Below are 23,096 nucleotides of genomic sequence, written 5' to 3'. Positions count from 1 at the left end.
ATGGAGTCGGAATATTAATTTCTCTTCGAAGCCTGGTGAGGCTTGAGGGTTGGATTAATTTGCAGCCTTGAATCTCAAATCCTCTATAGCATGCTTTGAAGGGTGCATCAGTCCAGTTTATTTTCTTCCTCTGCTGTGCATATAATCCCCAGCATAGGGTTTGAAAAGTAATTTCCTCCAATCTTTATGTTGTTTTTAAACACCCTTATGGAATTTTGTCCACATAAAACCTGTAGAAAACACCAAAACATTCAATGGCACTATATCAGCAAATATGAATGAGGTATATATATATATATATATATATGAAAATGATTCTTAGGCCTACTTGTTTACTCATGGCCTAACAAATAGGCCTGAGTATCTTTGGCTCAACCTGGTTGTTCCATTGTGACTTCAGGTCACGAATTCGAAACAACAAACATTCTCCGTATCTCTATATGGTGGAGTTAAGGTTGTGTAAAAGGTTGTGTAAATCCTCCGTATCTTTATGCGGTGGAGGTAAGGTTGTGTAAATGACTCTTCCTAAACCGACGGGAGTCTCTTGCCCTGGGTAGAGAGAGAGAGAATTCACACACTATTTGATGTTGGTTCCAAAGAATCTGATGGTCATGAAAATGTTTGACAGGATCAAACCAAGAACTTGAAATCAAGTCATGATCTTCTGGACTTGACTTTAACTGTCATTAAACCCAACCTCACATCAGTTAATCTCCATGTATTATTACAATATTACAACAAATAACAATATTACTGCGATGGATGTAATGAATTTTGAATATATATATATATATATATATATATATATATATACATGTATATAATTAGTTAAAACAAAAATGCGCATAGAATGTCATAGCAAATGCCTTGATAGCCCTTTGACTCTTTGCACCTACTAATTTATCTTCTAACCCTTCTTGCCTGTAAAAAATAAAAATAAAAAATGAACATAGAATGTCGTGACGACTCGGAGGGAGTCCATTGTGCTAGTAGGTTCATCCTCGTATGGAAATATCCGGAAGAATAACTTTGCTTGGAGATGAACCCACTCCTGACAGTACACAAAATGATCATTAGAGGTTACAAGTTACAACAAAAGTGTGTGTGTGTGTAATTACACAAGGATACATGTACGAAAACACACACACGTATACATATACACAACTTGTAAAACATTATTAATACATACACAACATATAGTGAAGGTCCATGGATGAACAAATGGCAATATGTGCCAATAAATTGATCCCACAAAAACTGGATCTCTCTTGCGAGGTTGAGAAGTGATAAAGCAAGATTATTTGCCCATAAAATAATGCTTAAATTATCAACTTTTAAGGTGCATATATATACACGCACGCAATGACAACTCCGGAAATTATATGAGAGATGACGGACTTGAATATATAGTAAGGTCTTATCAAAAAATTAAGTAGGAACACTTCTAAAATTTATTGGTAATTTTGTAAGTAAAAAAATTTCAGTGGGTTCGACTCCCTTTCCCCTCCCACTAAGCCCTTAACAAATCCGTGATTATATATATATTGCACCGGTGCCCTTCTAACTTGAAATACAAAAAAATAAGAAGAGAAGAAAATTATGCAAAAAAATTATTTTTAATGAATACAGACCGTTAATTACAACTATATGAGGTAATTGCCAAATATTATTGTTTATTAGACTTGATTCTCTATATTTTTAATGAATATAGACAGTTAATTCTCTTAAATAAATAATAGGGTAAAATGCAATAAACCCCTTTGGACTATTGGGAAACCTACAACTAATCCCTTGGACTTCCAAAAATTCAAGAAACCCCCTAGACTATGCAAAAATATTGCAGATGACCCCATCCGTCCAATTTCCGGTGATATATGACCGTTAAAATTGGTTTGTTAATTTTAAATGACCATATTGCCCAAAGAAGTATGAAAGGACAATAATGTCCCTAATTTCCAACCGTTGACAGCCATTCCTTATAATTGAACCGACCCAAACAAACCTTTATAAAAAATTCCCCAAATCGATGACTTTGCAACCTTCTAGGGTTTGTCTTCGTTTTCAATTAGCTGTGCATTTGAGTTTGGTGGTCAGAAACAAGATACAATCATCGTACTTTCGTGCCAATCAGCTGTGCATCTTGGTAAGGGTTGTTACCCATCTGTAGGTCTGTATTTTGGAAAGAGCGATCAAATTTATTTCACTTTGTTCATCATCGTGCTCTAAGCGTATCCATCTCATTTTCTGTCTCTATGTATGGTATATATATATGGTATTATTTTCTCTATTAATTTTCATTTATATGGTATAATTTACAGAAAATGAGTTTTGAATCATCTATAAGTCGTAGTTTTCAGGGTGTGGTGCTGTGAGCACTTGCACTTTTATCATTTTTCTGGTCATTTTGATATTCATGCATTTTTATTTTATTGCCGGAAATTATGATTTAAGTTGCAAATGTGTTTAATTTAGTTAAATGTCATTTGTTTATTTCATAAAGGGCATTATGAACTTTTTGTTTTACAAATGGTATATATGGTATTTGATCATTTTATATAGGGCAAAGTAGACTTTTAGTAGGCACATGGCATAATTGGCATTTGGAAATAATGGAAGGACTTTTTGGTCATTTTTGCTTGGTCTTGCATTTGACTAATTGTGAGCTTGACACATGGGGGTTCACATGGCCACATATTGTGTGTGTGTGTGATGACATATAGCATTACAATTGAATGGGATAGACACAAAACACAATCTACAGAATGCCATTTTCCGTCCCTTTTGTTCTCTTTCATAGTAGTCTTTTTTACATGACAGTTTGAAGCTTTTGTGTTGGGATTTTGAGAAGGGTTTGTGAATGAAAAGTGTAGTTGATGTCTTGGGCTTCATTTTGGTAGCAAAGTTGCAATAATTTCTTCACTGTTGGGATTTTAAAATTTGATTTGAAAAGGGAAGGGTTGGTTGAATTTCAAGAGGTGTTTTTCATCTTTTTGCAAAATTGGTAGCTTACTTTGGATTGCTTTAAATTATTGGTAGCTAGGTTATCAAGCTGCTAAGAGGTAGGATTGTCTAACCCTCAATTCCTTTGTCTTTAGTGAGTTAATTTCTTTCAAATTTTGAGTTGCAAAGTGTATACAAATAAAACTGAAATTCTGTGCTGCTGAAACTTAATTACATGCTACTGTTTTGCTCAAATTCATGTAAATTCGTAATTTATCTTTTAGAGATGATTTGATATTATGATAATATAGTTAATTAGCTTTCATTCAGATTTGGATTCATTTAAATTAGTTGAGAAATGAATTTATTACGAATTTTTGAAGTTATAGTGTTCTTGCTGGAAATTCTGGGTTGGAGGCAGATTTTGTCCAAGTTTTTCTCATCAAACTTGATTTAAATGGTAAGGGATTTTGGTGAAGTGAGATTTTAGCTTGAAAATATAGTCTTTAAACTTTCAATGGGCTTTGGATTCACTCAATTTGGATGAGAATTGAATTTTTTATGATTTTTCAAAATTGGAAGCAACAGGCTGGAAATTAATTTTCTGGGCAGAATTTATTTCAAAATTTTGGGTCAAAACTGTTCCAATTGGGAAGGGATTTTGTTAAACTAAATTGACACTTTCAAAGTACATTGTTTAAGCTTTCATTAGGCTTTAGAATCACTCAATTTGACATATAATTGAAATTATTATGAATTTTCAAAGATGGAGATAACAAGCTGCGTATGAATTGTTAACAACTAGTAGGGATTGTTTTAACCCTCACACCCTTTGTTTCCTTGTGAATTAAATCTTGTAAATTGAACCATTATATGACTTGAATTAGGCTTTCTTTACAAGCAGGTTGTGTAATTAAAATCTGAAATTTTGTAGCTTAGACAGAAATGATGCGTTATGTGTTTCAAATATGGAATTTGAGCTCTTAAAATGTTGTTGATGTTTATGCGCCTAAAAACTGAAATTCTAGTAATCACAATGGTTGTATTGTTATTGTTTGACAAGTTGGAAATTATATATTTAGTTCACTTCAATTATGGGTTGTTTTGATATAAGTTTGGTATTGTAATAATGTTCAAAGAACTGAATGATACATTGTCCTTGAAACATGCTGTCATGATAAATTTGCTGCCAAAGTGTGTTCATAGAATTTCTATATGTTTTCGATGTCTAATAACTTCTATGTTGTATAGATTAGAAGACAACATGCTTGAGTTGACTTCTTGAAGGCTGTGATAGTATGTCATTATGAAGCTTGCTGCCATGATATATTTGTTGCCAAAGTATGTTTATAGAATTGGATTTTAATGTGAGTAATGATGTGGTATTATAATATTGTGAAGCATGTGCATTCATCCATAGCATTGGGCATGAAAGAAAAGGGGAAAGTGTTTTGAAATGAAAGTGAAAGGGATGTTTGGGAGAAGAAATTTTGATAAAATAGTTTTTATGAAAACCCGGACGCCGCGGGGGTACCAACGGTCCATAGAGTTAATGTAATCTAGAGGGAACTAGGGAGATCGCCCTAGCGTGACTGAGCTATCTGGGCCCAAATGACGTCGCGGGGGTACCAAGGGTCAAGGACAGTTGCCAATCCTTCTCTCGGCGCTGAGGGGTTACCGAAGGGGGTTACATTAACAGTTTGAAAAGTGACGGTTGGTTTTGGAAAAATGGGGAGCCACATCGCATGACATTGCACCCATTGCATGGCATATCCATTCATGACTTGGTTTATAAATGTGATATTGTGGTTATTTCTCTCCCGACATGAATGTGGTAATTATGGAGTAATAGAGATGGATATTCTCAGTTTGTATTTATGATTAGACATGGGTAGTTATCCTTTTGTCTAGGTGCAGTAAATCATTAATGCTAAAGGGTTCCTTAGGTATTAATAGAAAGATAGTCTTTTCACGGTACAGGGGTTTACCTTTAGACTAATGGTTATGCTAATTAAAAAGGTGATACTTTGTATAGAAGATTGTATTAAGGGGAATGATTTTGAGTCTGCTTATATGGCACTTTATATTATTCTGTGTTGACTGTTTTTGTGTGATAGCATGATTATGTGATGATTATTTTCCCCCTGATTAGCATGACTCCCTTTCTGATTCCTATTCTTTGTTTGGATTCATGGGGGTATTAAGGAGTGGTGGTTAGGCATTTCCTGTTGAGCTTTGGTTGCTCATTCCTATTATATATACATTTTTTTCAGGTTATGGACAAGAGGTCGTAGAGAGATTCAGATTCCTCCATAGCCATGGATGGATGTTGGGTTCTATTTGGTTATTTATCTTTGTCTAAATGGAAAATGTATATTTTGAGACCAGTATGTATATTTGTAAATATTTTTCCAAATAGATCGTGTTTAAATATTGTAATTAAAGGATTATGAGATTTTACGTATGAAACCCACTTTCATATTTTTAGATAATGTGAGAATAGGAAACTTTATTTAAAATGATTTTGAATCAATGGATTTTTCTATTATCAGCTATGGACATTAAAGTTTTATTAAAAAAAAAAAATTTGACATTGTTCCAAGGCTCGGTCAAACATTTTTGAATACGAGTATTTCTTTGTTCTATTTTATATTCACAACCTGGATTACGGTTAAGGGTCGTGATAGGTGCAAAGGGGTTCTTTCAGGAATAGGAAATGTTGTTGTGACAAAAGGGCAGCTGTGTTCATATCTGAGTCAACCGACAATCCTGGCAAGCTCTATTTCAATTGCAAGAATAAGGAATGTAATTTTTTCCAATGATGGACTTCTCCAACAGGTTTCGGTGAAGCCATTGAAGATGAAGATGAAGTTCGAGTAGGTCATGTTGTGCCTCTTGCTTCGTTCATTGCAATTGCTAAGTTAATGTTTATTGGAAGCATGTTCTTCTTTGGGTTGTCAGTTATGATCTTATTTGGTTGCCTTTTTATGAAGTGAGTTTTTTGGGTGGGACTTGATAGTGTTGTATGTTGAAGATCAATTTTAGGAGTGGAATTTTTTGGTTGGTTGGGATTTAGTAATGTTGTATCTTTATGTATCTTTTAAACCTCTTGTATACTTTAAGTATGTTGAATGAAAATGGTGTCTATTTTGTTTAATGACAGTGCAATGCAATTGTGTCTATTTTTTGGTTGTATATGTTGTGCAATGCAATGACAAAAAATGCAAGGAGCTGTTTTTGGTTGTTTGTTGAATGACAGTGTAATGCAATTGTATCTCTTTTCTGGTTGTATGTGTTGTGCAATGACAAAAAATTCAAGAAGGTATTTTTGGTGGTTTGATGAATGAGAGTGCAGTGCACTTGGTTGTTTGATGAAGACTGAATGACAGTACAGTGTGTGTGATAAAACAGACTTAACACTACATGCTCATCTCTCCATTTTTACCCCCACCCATAAAATCAATTTTCCCTCACTGAAAATTTCTTAGCAAAACCAAATTTGCTCCAACACGATAAGGGAAAAACCTCATAATATTATACACATGCTCGTATGTAAACTGTTATGGATCAAAAAATTTCTAAATTCATAACAGAATTTAGAAACTCCATAATAATAGTCAATAAGAGAAGACTCAGCTGATATCCATTTAAGTTTTCATTCATTGCAATTGGAACTTCATAATAACAGTCAATAAGAGCTTATCTTATTGAAACTCCATAATAACACTGCCTATTACAATGGTTAAACCACGCATATCATGATATACCCTCTTATTGATTGTGTGTGCCATAAGGTTATATCATTAGATTAAACCAGTCAATAAGGGTAAATAAGTGGAGCTTCTCTTATTGACATAACATACAGAATTTTCCTCTCTCTCAAACATAGCCTATCATACATTCAATTGCAAAAAAAAAAAGAAAAGAAAACACTTCATATTAATAAAACAGCCATACATTCAGAAAAGTTTAGAACAGTTACACTGATAAAGCAACCATACACATTCAAAAAAGTTTAGAACAGTTACACTGATAAAACAACCATACATTCACAAAAGGTACATAAGAAGACTGTTTTGAGCTAATCTTTCACATAACCACAGAGTGACAACACCAAAAAAGCCAACATATGGAGTCTTCACTCATTACCTTTAACAATCACCAAAAAATCAGACTCTTCAAATCAGCAACAGTAGAGTGACAAAACCATCATCAACTCCGTGGCAATATTAACTACTAACATGCATACTTACTATCCATCATTGAGTTGTTAATCAACCAAGAAATTTTTTAATAACAACAAACAAATCATAACATTAAATCTGAATATGGTATGTTTTGAACTTGAAAAAGTAGGGTATGCTTTGAACTTGAAAATTAAAATATATCTATAAGAAGTTGATGATTGAGTTTGTTACAGCTGAGAATATGGTATATTTTGAACCTGAAAATAAAATTGGTTGCGAAACAAATAAGTTCCAACATAAAGAAACCATAGCAAGTGTGTGTACATAACATAAAATTGGACATACCTCTTGGTTTGAAGGTGTTGGAGCAGGAACTTCAACTCTTCTCTCTCTCCTTCTTCCAGCCTTTCTTCCTCTTCCTCTTAGTGGCATCCCAGTAGGTCCTCTTGCTCCCCCTCTTCCAACAGTTGGTGGTCTACCTCCCCTTCTTGGTGGAGGTCTGTCAATTACCAAAGGCTCAGGTAATTTGCAAGTCCTTGAGTTGTGCCCATTCTCTTTGCACCTGGTACATTTTAGACCAACCATTGACCTCCTGCTAAGCTTGGTTGAACCTTTGGGATCATCATTCTTCTTCTTTCTAGCCTTTTTTGGCGTACAAATGGGTTTCCTATAATGTGGTGGAAGTAATGGGTCAATGGTGTTAGTTTTCATTAACCTTTCCATTGGAATAGGAAGGATCATGCCACTATAACACTTCATATAGGTTTCCCTCTGATAAAATGGGTAAACACATACCTCAGGAGAGTCTCTCTTAATGAAAATACATGCCACAGCATGCCTACATGGGATACCAGTCAAGTTCCAAACTTTACAGCTGCAACTTCTTTTATCAATGTCAACTGCCTCACTGATGCCATAACATTGCACCCCATACTTATTCTCACCAGCATAATGAACTTTACACATGGTCGTTTGCTGTTTGACTTTGTTCAATGCCTTTTGTATATATGGGACATAAGAAGCCAAATTGTGTATGCATCCACTCCCTCTTACAATGGAACCTTAGCATTAGATGTATTCTAATCCATTCAAGCATGTAGATTATTTGTTTATCCCTTGCTTCAAGAATTACAGCATTCCAACTTTCACAAATGTTATTAATGAGCACATCATTTTTTGAAGTTTCAGTGAAGGATGACCTTGCCCACGATTTAGCTGGCACCTTTGTTAACCAATCATAAGCTTCAACATTCAAGTCTCTGATTTTTCTCATATGTTGTTGAAATTGTGCTTCAGTGTATGCCATTGCAGCTTCCCACAATTCTATCTTTAGTTGCTGGCCTTTGAACCTCAGCTTAAAATTCTCATAAAGATGTCTCACACAAAACCTGTGATCTGACCTTTCCATAAGTGAATCAAAGGTTTCTACTAAACCCTATAAATGAGACATCAAAATGTCAATAAATGCAAGTGTGTGACTGCAAGTGTGTGTGTGTGTGCGCGACTGTAAGTGTGTGTGAGTGCAACTGTGTGAGTGCAAATGTGTGACTGCAAGTGTGTGTGGATACAAGTGTGTGGCTGCAAGTGTGTGTGAGTGCAATTGTGTGTGACTGCAAGTGTGTGTGTGTGTGTGTGTGTGGCTGTAAGTGTGACAATATGCAAGTGTGTGTGTGTGCCTGCAAGTGTGTATGACAATGTGTGTGTGTGTGGTTGCAAAATGTGTGTGAGTACAAGTGTGTGTGTGTATGTGTGTGAGTGCAAGTGTGTGTGGATACAAGTGTGTGACTGTAAGTGTGTGTGGATACAAGTGTGTGAGTGCAAGTTTGTGTGTGTGAGAGCAAATGTGTGTGACTGCAAATGTGTGTGGATACAAGTGTGTGACTGTAAGTGTGTGTGGATACAAGTGTGTGACTGTAAGTGTGTGTGGATACAAGTGTGTGAGTGCAAGTGTATGTGGATATAAATGTGTGTGTGACTGCAGGTGTGTGTGTGGCTGCAAAATGTCAATAAATACAAGTGTGTGACTGCAAGTGTGTGTGTGTGTGAGAGAGAGTGTGTGCAATTGTGTGTGACTGCAAGTGTGTGTGTGTGTGTGTGTATGTGCATGACTGCAAGTGTATGTGGATATAAATGTGTGATTACAAGTGTGTGTGAGTACAAGTTTGTGTCTGCAAGTGTGTATGTGTGTGTGTGACTGCAAGTGTGTGTGGATACAAATGTGTTAGATAAATTATACCTTTTGTCTGTCTGATATGAAGGTTATATCATGGTATGGCCTTACAGCTTCCATCAATTCTCCCATGAATCATTCCCAGGAATCTCTAGTCTCTGACTCCACTACTGCAAATGCAACTGGAAACATTTGACCATTACCATCAATGGACACTGCAATAAGTAGATGACTACCATATGGTCCCTTTAGGAAGCATCCATCTACACCAATTAGTAGCTTACAACCTACCTTAAAACCAGCTATCATTGCAGAGTAAGAAATAAAGACTCTTTGAAACCTTCTAACATTTTCAAAACCAGTGGTCTCAGTTTGCAGTTCAACTATGCTGCCAGGGTTAGTTCTTAATATTAAAATACAATAATCCCTCATTTTACCATACTGCTCAGCATCATTCCCCTCAATCATTTCTAATGCCTTTCTTTTTGCCCTATAGACTTTGTGTTTGGACACATCAATGTCCATATCAGCTGTAATGGTGCTCTTAAGTGTACCCAAAGGATTCTTAGGGTTCAACCTCACTTGTTCACAGTTTGTTTGCTAAGTAGGATGATGAGGCTTGTCCATTTGTATGAAACCATAAATAGTTAGTATGATCTGGCACATATGTCTTAATAATCAAGCAATCTTCATTTTCAGGTTTGCTTGCATGTATCCTCCAACCACATTCAGCCTTGCACACTGCAGTTATCCTATCTCCATCATTCCTTGTGAGCATGATATCAAACTTGTTTCTCAATGCTTTTTCCCTAAGAGCCAACCTAAAATCAGCAGCTGACCCAAATTTCATTCCTATTTCAAATTCTTTTTCACCAAAATCTCTTGAATGAATGTAGTCCTAATGCATAGAACCACTATCAATACCTTTATCATCAGATTCACATAAACTTATCAACTCAGTATTAGGACCATAATCACTACACATAGGAGGAATGAGTTATGTTTTTCCCACTGGATAATCCCACCCAAACTTAGCATTTGAGTTGACCTCATTTTCTGCCCCATTCAACAAGGGTGCAGTAATGTACAATTTTATAACAGAAGTTTTCATATGAGCTTCATGGTCATAAAACATTATAAACACATCTAAATCATACTTCACTTCTCTAAATTGTTAGCACTCATAGGGTACTTTGTAAAGCACTTCACTGATCACCCCATACCCCAACTCAGTTGTCATCCCTTGAATCTTAAGAAATGACATATTGTCAGAGTCTATTTTCTCAAACTGAGTTATATTTCCTCTTAGATATGTCATTGGGGGTGATTTCTCAAAGATACCACCATGATGAAGTTCAATAGTAAGCATAGCATCCATCTACAACAACAAGTGGGCTTACTTAAAAAATGTACATATACAACATTCAAATAGTGTATAGGCAGCAAATTTACAAATAGTAGAAATAATGCAATCATTAAACAATTAGAGCACATGTTCAGTGTGTATGTCAGTATCAACAAATAATTAGAGCACATGTTCAGTGTGTATGTCAGTATGCAATTACAATTTCAGTTATATAAATGGACCACTATAAACTATGCAATCAATAATGGTGGGTCAAAATTCAACACACAACAAGACCACTTCATATCATAAAAGGCCATTTGACTAACACAAAGGGACTACTATTTAACATAAAGTCAGTAAACAAATACATTTTATACTATTTGATGTAGACAACAACAACGTACAAAGTTTGATGCAAACAACACCAACATACAAACAAACAAAATGTCGATTAAGATTGAAAAGCAAAACACTATGACCTTTCAACAAAAAAAAAAAAATAGAAAAAAACATGATATTATCAAAAGTCTTTCAGCACAAAGAAACAAAAACAAAAAGATAAAATCACAGACCATCAAATATATATTCTTAGTCCCATACTTCATTATGTCGACTTAGACTTTGTAAAAAGCAAGAAACATCATTTATAGAGTTACTTATCCAAACTGCACGAGATATAAAAAAAATTGATGCACACAGAAATTAAAAAAATTAGCTGAATAGAGAAAGAGAGTTACTGATCACAAGTTGGGCTCTTTAACGCCAGCGTGATATAGGGTTTCACATATGTGAAATGTCACTTTTGTTGATTAGGTTTGCCGAGCACAGAGTATAGATGAACACCACAAATGGATGTTTGGGGGTCTGTGGCGCGAATAAACTGGTTGGTGGTGGTGATACAGTATAAGAGATAACATACCTTATCTCTTTGGTGTGCTGTCGAGCTCCCATTTGCTGTTGAGATTTTTCTTGCCACGTCAGCAAGCTAATAAGGTTAGTTGCTTCAAACGGTGTCGTTTCAGAGTAAGGGCAAATATGTCATTTTTCTTTTTTGGTGACCTGATGGGGTAATATGTAACAAAATCAAAGTCCAGGGGTTTTTTTTTGTACTCCAGGGGGGTTAGTTGCAAAACCCCAATAGTCCAGGGGGGTTTCTTGCATTTTACCCTAAATAATATACCGTAAATTTGAGAAATGCTATCAAGAGAGTCCTTAGGGACAAGTCTTTGAATTAACATTTTTATTAAAAGATTCATTTACTTTTTAGTTTTCACATATCTCGAAAATGGTTTCAATCCAACAAATTCAACAATTAATAAATGGAGAAGTCATGACTTTTGTCATGAGAGAGCTCTCCATGGCTATACCATATTAGGTATTAATTTTCAAATGGGCTAAGGATACTTATATAAAATGTTGAATCTCATTCTTAATGTATTTATTTCCTTTATTTAGAGTTTAGTCATTCATATCTCTCCTTTACCTTCTCAGTCTTTCTCTAAAAAATAAAAAATTAAAAAAATAAAAGGATTTTGTTAATATCAATAGGCTCCTCTCTGTCTAAATTGGCTTTCCAAATATGGCTTTGCCACTGTTATTTTGATAAAAATAGTATTATAAATATCTTAGTTTTCATTTTTAATTATTTTGATAAAAAGGAGAAGGAAAAAGAAGAAGTTATCTCAACATTGTTCAGTATCATCTTCGCAAAAATAAAATTATGGGTTTGCCACTGTTAACATGTCAAGTTCTAATCCAAAAGCTGAACTAATGTTATATTTTGAACCCATCATTATTCAAATTAAATAAAATAAGTAAAAAGATTTACAATAAATAAAATAAGTTAGAATTTAAAAAACCAATTGAACAAACACTACATAATTTATTCGAATTATTTGGTTGATTTCATTCTCAAATATTCATCATAATAAACGATCTGGTCAAATGAGTTAAATATTATCATCGTAACGTTTGTTAACTGATTACTAGTAACATAAATTTCAAACATGCATGAATTTAAAAAGTTACTTAGTGTGGTTTTAGTTAATTGAGGATACTTAAGTTTAAAACATTGAAAAATATTTTCATGCATTTTCAATCAACTCACAAAAAAAAAAATTTAGTGGATAATTGCAAAATATTGTGAAAATGAGGAAATAAAACCTTATTTTAAATCAATTTCCAAGAATTTTGAAAATATAATAAAATTTCCCAAGAACTATAAAAAGGTGTTTTAAAAATCCCTTTTCTAAAAATTTGGTTTAAAAAACACAACCAAGTAATTTTAAATTTTGTTTTCTAAACTAAAAAACTATTACAAAAATTATAAAACCAACAATGTCTTTAGGATTTTTTTTTTTATTTAAAAAAAAGTACAAATAAAAAGAATTTTGACAATCCGTATAAAAGAACCACACCGAACCCGAGTCCGATAGGCTTTCTATAATTTTACAAGACCAGTTACTCTCAGAGCATTTCCTCATCTCTCGGGCTTTTGCCCTTTTCTCTCTGGGGTTGGTTTTTTCTCTCTTCGTTTCGCTAGGGTTAGGGTTTCTGGTTCTCTCGAAATTCTCCATTTAATTTAGGTCAGAGTTTCAAAGAAATTTGTTTCTAAACACTATTCCTCAATCTTCACCTCTATTGATGTACAATATATCCATATAATTGAAGCCCTAGAACTGTTCTTGGATCGATGGCGAACCGTACTGACCCAGCGGCGAAGAGCATAAGGGGGACGAACCCACAGAATCTGGTGGAGAAGATTCTGAGGTCGAAGATATACCAGAACACCTACTGGAAGGAGCAGTGCTTTGGGCTCACCGCCGAGACGCTCGTCGACAAGGCCATGGAGCTCGACCACCTCGGAGGCACCTTCGGTGGCAACCGCAAGCCGACCCCCTTCATGTGCCTCGTCATGAAGATGCTCCAGATCCAACCTGAGAAGGACATTGTCGTCGAGTTCATCAAGAACGAAGATTACAAGTCAGTACTTTTTTTCCGAATGCATATATATATATATATATATATATATATATATATATATATATATATATATATATATAAGTACATCAGTAGTCAGAATCAATACACTAGATACAAGCACTAATTTTGTTGTTTCTGTATCGACAATTACAGTATTTCTAATTCAATCAAGGACACGCACACATATATATGCATATATGTACATTAGCAGTCAGAATCAATTCACTAGTTACAAGCACTAATTTTGTTGTTTCTATATTGACGATCACAGTAATTCTTGACATTGTCTTGGAGCAATTTATCACTAAATTTGTGCAGTTTAATATGAAAATGTATTGGGTGTTAAAATGATTTATTTCCTTTGTAATGGATTAGGATTTTGAAACATTTTTTAATCTTGGGTTGGATTTTTAGAGGGAATGCATCTATAATTAGGTAACTGTTGATTATGAATTATTTAATGCAACAGGGATTTTACATTGTTTATTCATGAAATTGATCAATGGTATTGTATTTTCATTAAGTCGGTGTAGATTTTTTTTTGCCAGTGAGTCAACTACAATGAAGATTTGGTGTTCTGATGTATATGGTTTGAAATTGTATATTGTCGAAGTTGTCCAAAAAATATTGTTTTATTGAATGAGAATGAATAATTCGTGTTACTTTTTAATGGGTTGGTATGGTGAGCCAGTTTAATATTTAATCATACTGGTTATATAAGATTCTGAGATGATGCATTCTTGATTTAGACCAAAATAATATATGTCTAGATTTTCTTTTGAATAAACTGTAACTCAAATTAAATGAATTAATTTTTATATTTAGATGTAAAAAGGTATTTAAAGGAAAATAAAATTTGTACCATTTTATCCCTATAAAAATGAGTATATGATAAACGTATATTTTCGTCAGTTGGCAAACATATTTTATATATATATATATATATATATATATATATATAATTCCTCTTATATAAGCCAAGTACGTCTGTCTATATCTCATACAACTTTTTTATATAAATCAGAGCATAGCATCGATTGTGGTATGCATAGGATGAAAGGGAATGAGAGAGTGATAGATAACTTCAAATAAAAGACTGATGGAATGTGGTTTGTGCAGTAGAGTCAGTAGACCAAATAGAATAATGAAAGACTGATAGGTTGTGGCTTGCATAGAGTAAGACTGATATATAATTTCGAGCGGAAGAGGAGAGACATAAAAATATGGAGGGGTAATTTTGGCAAGTTAAAAAAAGAGTAGGAATCAGTTACCAAATCCCCTCGAATCCTTCCATTTTTCCCATTCCCATGAAATTCCAACAAAAACCAACCTTTTTAAAATCCTATCTTTTCCAAACATCTGAAATCTAATTTCAAATCCAATTCCGGTGAAATCCTTCCATTCCAAACACAACATTAGTGATTAAGAGTGAAGATCCGATTTAATTCTTTTTTTGTACGTTAATTCTCTTTCTTCTTCTCTAGAATTTGATTTTGGAACAGTTTTTTACCCTGGGATTCGTTCAAAATTTTGCATTATATTTGATCATTTTTATGACTTCCATTAACTTGCCTGGTTTAATGGGTCAAATTTTGTAACGATGTATCCTTCGGTTTTAGTAAAACAATTGATTTTGTATTCTCCTCGGGTTTTATTTTGCTCTTTCATGCTTCAACAGTTTCTGATTTAAATGACGGACGACACTTGTAATTCATCTTATATTGCGAACCTAAATGGGGTCCATTCTGTTATGAATCTAACCGGTGGTTTTAATAGACAGGATGACATATTTTTGGTTTCATATATGAAATTTTTAGAACATTGGTTAAAAAAAAAAAAAAAAAAAAAACCAAAAATGAAAAAAAGGAGGAGGAAGAGTTGGCTGAATGATAGTCGGATTAGTAATCTTCTTGCTCATGGTTGGCACCTGTACTTGGTGCTGTTATAGAGTCAAGTACACGTGTGCATATTTTAGAAAGGGAATCATATAATATAATATATCTATAGAAGGTAACATAAATGTGAAAGCGATTTGCTCAGGTATGTTTTGGTGGATAACCAAAATGGTTCTAAATTTTTGGACTTCATGAAAAGTTTTAAAACAACTGAGTCCCAAGTTTTTGAATTTTGTGGAATTTTTATATCTTGTTTTATTTTGCTTGACAAATTATAAAATTTATTCATCTTTTTAATCGTTTTTTTTTTTAGTTATGTTCTTGATTAAATACGTGTCATGTGAATGCAAGTTCTTGTTTCTTGATATGTTAGTCTCTACGATTTAACAAGCATTGTTTGGCTGCAGATATGTACGGGTGCTTGGAGCTTTTTATTTACGTCTTACAGGGACTGACATTGATGTTTACCGGTATCTAGAACCTTTGTACAACGACTATCGAAAATTGAGGCGCAGATTAGCTGATGGGCGTAAGAATTTTTGCCTCTTAGTATTCCTCTCTTATATCTGCCGCAATCTTTTATTAGTATTTATTTATTTATTAATATATCAACTTATCATGTCACGGTCTTGCTTTAATTGTAGAATACAGTTTGACACACGTGGATGAGGTCATTGATGAGCTCTTGACAAAAGATTATTCCTGTGATATTGCTATGCCACGTATTAAAAGAAGGTACTCGATGGACTTGATACTTTTTTAAGTGAATTTTGTGAATGTTGTTTTATGATAATGATTTCTTATGTTTTATCCCGTATAATCACTTACCAAAAGAAAAAAAAAAGAAGTTTTATCTGTATAATCTCTAATATAATTTTTTCTTTTGGCATCTATTCTTATTAGTTTTTTCTGGTCCAATACTCCAATTAGAATTGTTTGTCATTGTTTTCTGAATCATTCTTTGGATGTCTTGAATAGCGACTGTTGTACTTATTGTGGATAAAGTATGCGTAGAGCTGTGGATGAATTAAGCTATTAAATAGTAGCTTAGACTTGGATTGACAAGAGGCTGATGGGCTTGTTTCGGTGAATAGACCAAGCTCCAGTGGAACTGTTGGTTCACTAGGCACATTTAGGATCATCCTCTTCTTTGTTCACGTAATAATCCACCTTTCTTGGATACTGCAACTTACAAGCCATTTATTTTAGTTATTATTTCACAATCCTTTGCAAAAGGATATTAAGTTGAAATATTTTTGGATGATGGATTTGAAGACAACAATTTGTTGGTAGCCTCTAGAAATGTAAAAGTAATGTCAGTACTGTTTTAGAGGATGGGGATGGGCTTTGGAACTCCTCTTAACTCTAGATCCTCCTCCTGTACTAGAAATTAGATTATGTGTTGTGGTAGAAGATACAGGGTCTAAGTACTGTTTCCTGTTGCTCATCCTCCTTGTGAATCCTTTAGTTCTTTCCTCTTTTTTTTTTGGTTATTTGTATTTCCTCTCTTTTGCATATTTCATCCCATAGTTGTTAAAGGCTCAAGGCGCACAAAAGCGCAAATGCCTCCTGGAGCCTGAGGCGCAAGGCGAGGCGCGCGCCCGACTGAAGCAAGACGCACGTTGAAAAAAAAATAAAACAATACCCACCTAATAAAGAATTAAAGATGCAATAGTATATATATAAAGATGCAAAAGTCAACTAAATGAATTACTTAAGTTCAATATTCAACATAAAGATGTCAAAGCCAACTAAATCAAGTACTTAAATTCAACAGTGAATAATAAAAAAAGTGTATTTGATAATGTATTTTAAATCCATGCTTCAGTGCATTTTATAATGTATTTTAAATATCACGAAAATCATGTATCACTTTAAATTTTGTAAGATTTTAAATCACAGTAACTTCACATTTTAAATCACAGTAACTTCACTAATGCAAATTTCACCATTTGCACCATCGTATAAAATTTAGCTCTTTAAAATTTTCAGTATTCATCCTCTATTGAATAATAGAAAATCTATTGATCATGTTATGAAACCCAAAAAAAAAAAAAAAGACTTTAAGATGCTGCAAGTTTCAAGGGAAAAGTTCACTGATAAACTCAACAAATAAAATAAAAAAAATAAATAAATAAAATAAAAGTTCACAAAAAAAAAAAATAGCAACTGTTATTTTAAGATTAAAATAAAATAGCACAAGATCAAGATAAAAAATAGCAACAATGCAACAACTATGCTCCAGAGTCTCCAGACTCGAGAAAAAAAAAATAAAATAAAAATAAATAAAAAATAAAAAGAAGAAGAAAAGAAAAAAAAAAAATCTGCCAAACTTGACTCGGCCGAGAGAAGAAAAGAAGAAGAAGAAGAAAAGAAGAAGAATAGAGGAAAAAAAAAAACTGATCCGGCTTCCGAGATCCGAGAAGAGAAGGAGCCTAGGAGGAGAGAAGAAGAAGAGAAGGAGGAGGAGAGAAGAAGAAGAGAAGAAGAAGAGAAGTTGTAGAACTTACCGGCAGAGTTGCTGACACAGATCCGGCAAATCCAACGCAGATCCGGCTTCCGAGACAAGTCGTCCTCGTCGCTGACTGCCTCTGTCTTCTTTGTTTACTTTTTTGTTCTCTTTTTTGTTTTTTCTTATGTTGTAACTTGTAACTATCATGTTTTAATTAATAAAATAATAATATAATAAAAACAATAACAATATAACAAATAAACAAAGAATAAACAAACAAAATAATACAAAACCAACCAGGCGCGCCTTTAGAGAGCCTTTCGCCTAGCGCCTTTGAAGTAAAGGCGCACGCCTTCATTAACCCAAGCGCCTTAAGTCAATAGAGGCGATGTGATGGTGCCTGGAGGCGCCTTGCGCCTCCGGCGCCTTTGACAACTATGTTTCATCCTGGATCTTGATTCCCTTTACCTGTTGGGAATGAGCTGTCAAATTTTCTTTAATTAATTTGCAGTGTTATTGTTATTGGGATTAGGTTTCTCTTTACTTTTCCATCTGGTTTGATATATGTTTTGGAACAGTTATTTTGGCATGTTGTATATAGGTTCTCTTTCCGTTTAAAACTGGATATGCAAAACAAGCTCATATTAAGCTGAATTAAAGCGTTTGAGGATATTAAAGTCAAGTTTAAACAAGCATAGTGAGACTAGACTTGAGCCCAAGCTGGGAAGGAACACCCTCAGAATTGACATAAGCCTGAACCACCCAATGGTCAACTTGATTGTCTTACTTGCATGTCTAATTTGTAACATATTTTTCTATTGAAGTAGGACGTAGTATAAATTTCTCCGAATTACTGTTTATAATGCATCAGAATTAATATTATGGGCCGATTGGTGGTGATCAATTGTGTGGAATGCATTTTTACTGATATTATGCATCCCCTATACTTTGATTGGAGGTGTCACTGGGAAAAAGTTTCTTGTAGGAATGAGGAGATGTAGAACATTAGTAGATGATAGAAAAAGGGCCTCTCGGATCATGACTAGCCCGATCCCAGGTCAAAGAATTTCTCTCGGTTTTTGGTATTGGGTCTGGTTAGTTATAGGTCTATATGAAGAGTCCGGACCTCGTTTTGAACTAGTTAGCCGTGTCTAAAATTAAATTTTAGTTTGTAATATTTCACAAACGTCTTGTGGAAATCCTTTCATAATTTTTTCTATCGTACTCTTATTTGTACCATGTTTGTTTTTAGCGATAATTGTATTTTGACTATGCTTGTTAACTTTTTCATGGAAAATTTATCATTTACTTTCTATACTGCCAGATGGACTATTGAATCCATTGGTTCACTGGAACCTAGAAAAAGTGCTCTAGAAGATGATTTTGAGGAGGAAGAAGAAAAGGATGAGGATGACCAACTAATGGCTGGATTAGATGCTGATGCCCACGAGAAGGTCAATACAATTATGTTACTTTTCTAGTTTTCTTGCTAAGAGTCTTTGTAAACAGTCATTTGCTGTTTTGTTTTTATTTTTGGTTGGTTGGGGTTCTAATGATTCGGTAATGGTTTTGACCTATAACAGGATTATTATCGGGGGCGAAGCCCTACAAGGGAAAGAGATAGGGATAGAAGACGTGATAGTCACAGATACAGGTATGACTTATGTTTGTGCTTTTTGTACCATCTCTTTTGTTCCATGTGCAATGAACTTATTTCTTATCAGCTATTTCTGTTTCTTGGTCCTTGCTTGAACATTTTCCCGCATTGCTTAGGTAAAAGATGAGTGCTTCGCCTTTGAATTTTCATCTGCATGCATAAGTGCTATACATCAGTAACCAGAAAACTGTATCTTGTCACTCTTTTTTTACTTTGGGAACTGGGAACACTTCTATGTACCAGATTTTACTCTGGTGCCTACTATTATAAGCGACATGCATATTAGGGAGTTTAGGACTAATGTTGGAAATTTTGGTCTTATAGTCACATTTTAGCTTATGAAAGCTGAACTTAACTTTCAGCAGGATTTATAATCAGGGTCCCTCACTTTTGAGTTAATGTGAGCATGCACAGATGTGGCAAAAATTATTCATATAGATGTACAAAGCCAACTGGATGAAACCAATTAAAACTTCTTCTTTTTTTGAGAAGTAAAGCCGATTGAAACTTCTTTGCCTTCTCTATTTCTTATTTTAATTATTCAAGGTTGTGTTCATTTTTGTTTTTGAAATTAATTGCACTGTGGACATCCTTTTTCCCCAAATATAAATGGATCTTTGCTTCTGAACATATAGATGTGTGCTTGGCTCCTTTCAAGTTAGCTATGTCCGACTTTTTCTTGGAACCACTTCCATCTAATCATAATAGCCAAAAAATGTTAATAGTTAAATGAGGGTTTGGGATTACAAATTGGTATTTCTGTTTAGTAGATCAACTTATGAAAAAGTTTTCTTTGAATATATGAGGTAAACCATTTTACTTATTCAATTGAAGCACGATTGAATATTTTTAGACTCTATTGATAATTAATTATTACTACCTATGTCCCATGTTAGTAGTCCATTATTCCCTTTTTGGATGTCCCAAAATAGTTGTCCCCTTAGAAAAGTTAAAGCAAATAAACTTTATCTTTCCATTATCGTCCTTTATATTTTCAAAAAAATTCAAACTTGGTAACTATATATATTTAAACTGAAAAGGACAAGTTGGTAATTTTAAAAGGAGACAGTGCATTAATTGCATGTCCCCTTACAAACTCAACTTCTAATTCTAAGCATGGGCATCTAATATGGGACTGAGGGAGTATTATAATATTAATGTTTTGATAAGTTATATGCATGAACCCATATGCACCTATTCTTCAGGGGTAGGCACCACTCAAACTACATACCTGTGGTAGCATGTGGAATATGAATGGCCGAATCATCAAATTGTAGATTTACGAGAATGTATACTTCTAGATGGGACCCATCAAGTGGGATTTAATATCCATTAGTTATGATGAGTGTAATGTTCTAGTAGTAGCTAATGCATCAAGGGAGTGCTCTCTGCTAGTCTGTCATTTGAGATACTGGTCCTGCTTCTTATCGTGGCAATGTTTGATCATGATGAGAATATGTTCCATTATGTTGTAATTGAAATGGTCTCCTTGTGTGCACCCCCCTAATAGTCATTTTAATGAAGTTCCCCCCTCATCGATTCATTTGTATCTCTCTCTCTCTACCCCTACAAACTAAACCAAAAGGAAAAATAATCTCTGTGAAATGTTATGGTGCATATTTATTTACATTTTGTATCATATTCCCCCTGTAGTGGGTAATTTTTTTTGTGATAAGTAAAAGTTTACTTAAATTTTTTTTTTTTTTTTTTTTTTTACCATAATCGAACTGTGCCCTGTAGTGGGTAAATTTATAATGTGGAATCTGTGATCTCTCTCCGTGGAAGCTGTTGTTGATTAAAGAAAGAAATCAATACATGCATATAAACAGATGAACACATGGGCATGCGCGCGCACACACATACATACGTTTCAAGGCTTTCTGCTACCATGGCGTTTAAAGCCATTGTGGGTTTAAACAAGCTTCCTACAGTAATATATTGTGATCCTGCCAGGTTTCTCTGTACTGGCAGTGTGCAGCTGAGAAGTATGATGGATCACACAATTCTATTGTTGTGTAACTGTGTAACTGCAGTTTCAGTGGTTTCTTCTCCAATTGCACTTGAAATGATTGCATTTCTTATTTTGTAATATCAAATTATTAAAACTTCTGTTATTTATTTACTACTATTTTGTAATGGCTGCTATATATTCATGTCGTGCACGTAATCAGTTTCCACCTTATATTACCAGTTTTCAATTATGATTACGGCACTGGCTTAAAAGTCGGTATAATGATGTTGCTCTTTTTGTTATGTCATGTTCAGATTTCCCTTATGTTCTCATTGAAACTTTCTTTTCTTTCTCTTTATTTTTCTTTTCCCACTGTTCCTTTGTTCCTTTAGGTTGTAAGACCTTATTTCCCCACCAAGGGCTTTGTGGTCCGAGTGTATCCTAGGAAGCATAAACATGGACAAGAGATTAGGACAAAATACGGGGACATTGATAAGGCAAATATTTTTCTTACTCTGGCATTCTTATTGTTACTTACCTTTTGCAGGGATCGAGATTACGACAGAGATAGAGATTACGACAGGGAACGCGGAAGAGGGCGTGATAGGGACCGTGATAGAGATAGGGACAGAGACAGGGAAAGGGACAGGGATCGTCATCGCCTGAGAGAAGACAGGGATTATGGTCGTGATAGGGAGCGTGAGAGGGAAGGCAGGGAACGGGATAGGCGAGACAGGAGACGAAGAAGCCACTCAAGGAGCCGAAGTAGGAGTAGGGATCGCAAGGATCGTGATGGTGGAGATAACCGTAAGAGGCATGCTCGCAGCAGTCTGAGCCCCAGAAGGCGCGGGGATGGGCCAGAAGATGGGGGCACTCGGGAAGAACCAAAGAAGAAGAGAGGAAAGAAAGAGAAGAAGAGTGATGGAACAGACCATCCAGACCCAGAGATAGCAGAAGCAAATAGACTTCGGGCTTCCCTTGGGTTGAAACCGTTGCAGGGCGTTTGAATCTGCTGGCTGACTAGTTTCTCGGAACATGGATGGAACATGAGGCGAGGCGTGTGGATCTCACTACTGTTTTCAGTTCCTGTAAACACAAAAATAGGCTAATGCAGGACCTTAGCTTTGTTGCCTGGTTATTGCTTTGCCTGTTTTACCTTTGGCGTCAGATAAATCATTTGTTCCTATAACTTCAGTTTTTAATTGGAATTAGCTACTTGTTGGGGTCTGATCTCAAGCGTGGACTTGGTATTAGCAGACAACTTGAACTTGAGATACTATGGGTAAGCTTGGTTCAGTCTTTTGAGAACTGAAAATCAGAAATTTGTACAAAAATTTGCTTTGTTGACCGTTTTCGAGAAAATTCCTTTCATGGTTTGTCTTAAAACAGTTTTATGTTTTTTTGATTTATCGAGAATTGTTTCTTGGATTTGAATATGCCGTGCATTTGATTGGAAAGCGGATCATTCCACGTGAATACAAGAAGTTCTTTATCTGCATTTTTGAGGACTTAAA

General features: G+C 34.6%; 2 protein-coding genes across 2 annotated transcripts; one reads left to right on the top strand and one right to left on the bottom strand.

The window, feature by feature from the left end:
• Positions 1-7,354: 7,354 nt before the first annotated feature.
• On the bottom strand, positions 7,355-9,429 carry LOC132301142 (uncharacterized). The gene is made up of 4 exons (XM_059798421.1): positions 9,364-9,429; positions 8,260-8,562; positions 7,473-8,123; positions 7,355-7,384 (listed from the first exon to the last, which is right to left on the bottom strand). Exons 1-4 carry the CDS (start codon positions 9,427-9,429, stop codon positions 7,355-7,357), a joined length of 1,050 nt encoding a protein of 349 aa, XP_059654404.1.
• Positions 9,430-13,103: 3,674 nt separating this feature from the next.
• LOC132299629 (pre-mRNA-splicing factor 38) lies at positions 13,104-23,016 on the top strand. Its single transcript, XM_059796372.1, has 6 exons — positions 13,104-13,627; positions 15,930-16,051; positions 16,167-16,257; positions 19,299-19,428; positions 19,558-19,628; positions 22,130-23,016. Exons 1-6 carry the CDS (start codon positions 13,338-13,340, stop codon positions 22,587-22,589), a joined length of 1,164 nt encoding a protein of 387 aa, XP_059652355.1. The 5' UTR covers positions 13,104-13,337; the 3' UTR covers positions 22,590-23,016.
• The last annotated feature ends 80 nt before the right edge of the window (positions 23,017-23,096 follow it).

The sequence above is a fragment of the Cornus florida genome, unplaced genomic scaffold (genome assembly GCF_030987335.1).
Source record: "Cornus florida cultivar Cherokee Brave unplaced genomic scaffold, ASM3098733v1 CherokeeBrave_3.0.0_Hap2_Chr03, whole genome shotgun sequence".
NCBI classification, from domain to species: domain Eukaryota; kingdom Viridiplantae; phylum Streptophyta; class Magnoliopsida; order Cornales; family Cornaceae; genus Cornus; species Cornus florida.
The sequence above is the reverse complement of the archived record's forward strand: the minus strand, read 5'-3'. Positions and strand labels throughout refer to the sequence as shown.

Bases quoted from the DNA above. Each gene is read 5' to 3' on its own strand.
- LOC132299629 (XM_059796372.1), top strand. From the start codon at position 13,338: ATGGCGAACCGTACTGACCCAGCGGCGAAGAGCATAAGGGGGACGAAC. The intron at 13,628-15,929 runs GTCAGTACTTTT...GTTTGGCTGCAG, and splicing joins ATCAAGAACGAAGATTACAA to ATATGTACGGGTGCTTGGAG. The intron at 19,629-22,129 runs GTATGACTTATG...TACCTTTTGCAG, and splicing joins CGTGATAGTCACAGATACAG to GGATCGAGATTACGACAGAG.
- LOC132301142 (XM_059798421.1), bottom strand. From the start codon at position 9,429: ATGGGAGAATTGATGGAAGCTGTAAGGCCATACCATGATATAACCTTC. The intron at 8,563-9,363 runs GTATAATTTATC...TCTCATTTATAG, and splicing joins TCATATCAGACAGACAAAAG to GGTTTAGTAGAAACCTTTGA. The intron at 8,124-8,259 runs GTAATTCTTGAA...TATATACAAAAG, and splicing joins TTTGTGAAAGTTGGAATGCT to GCATTGAACAAAGTCAAACA.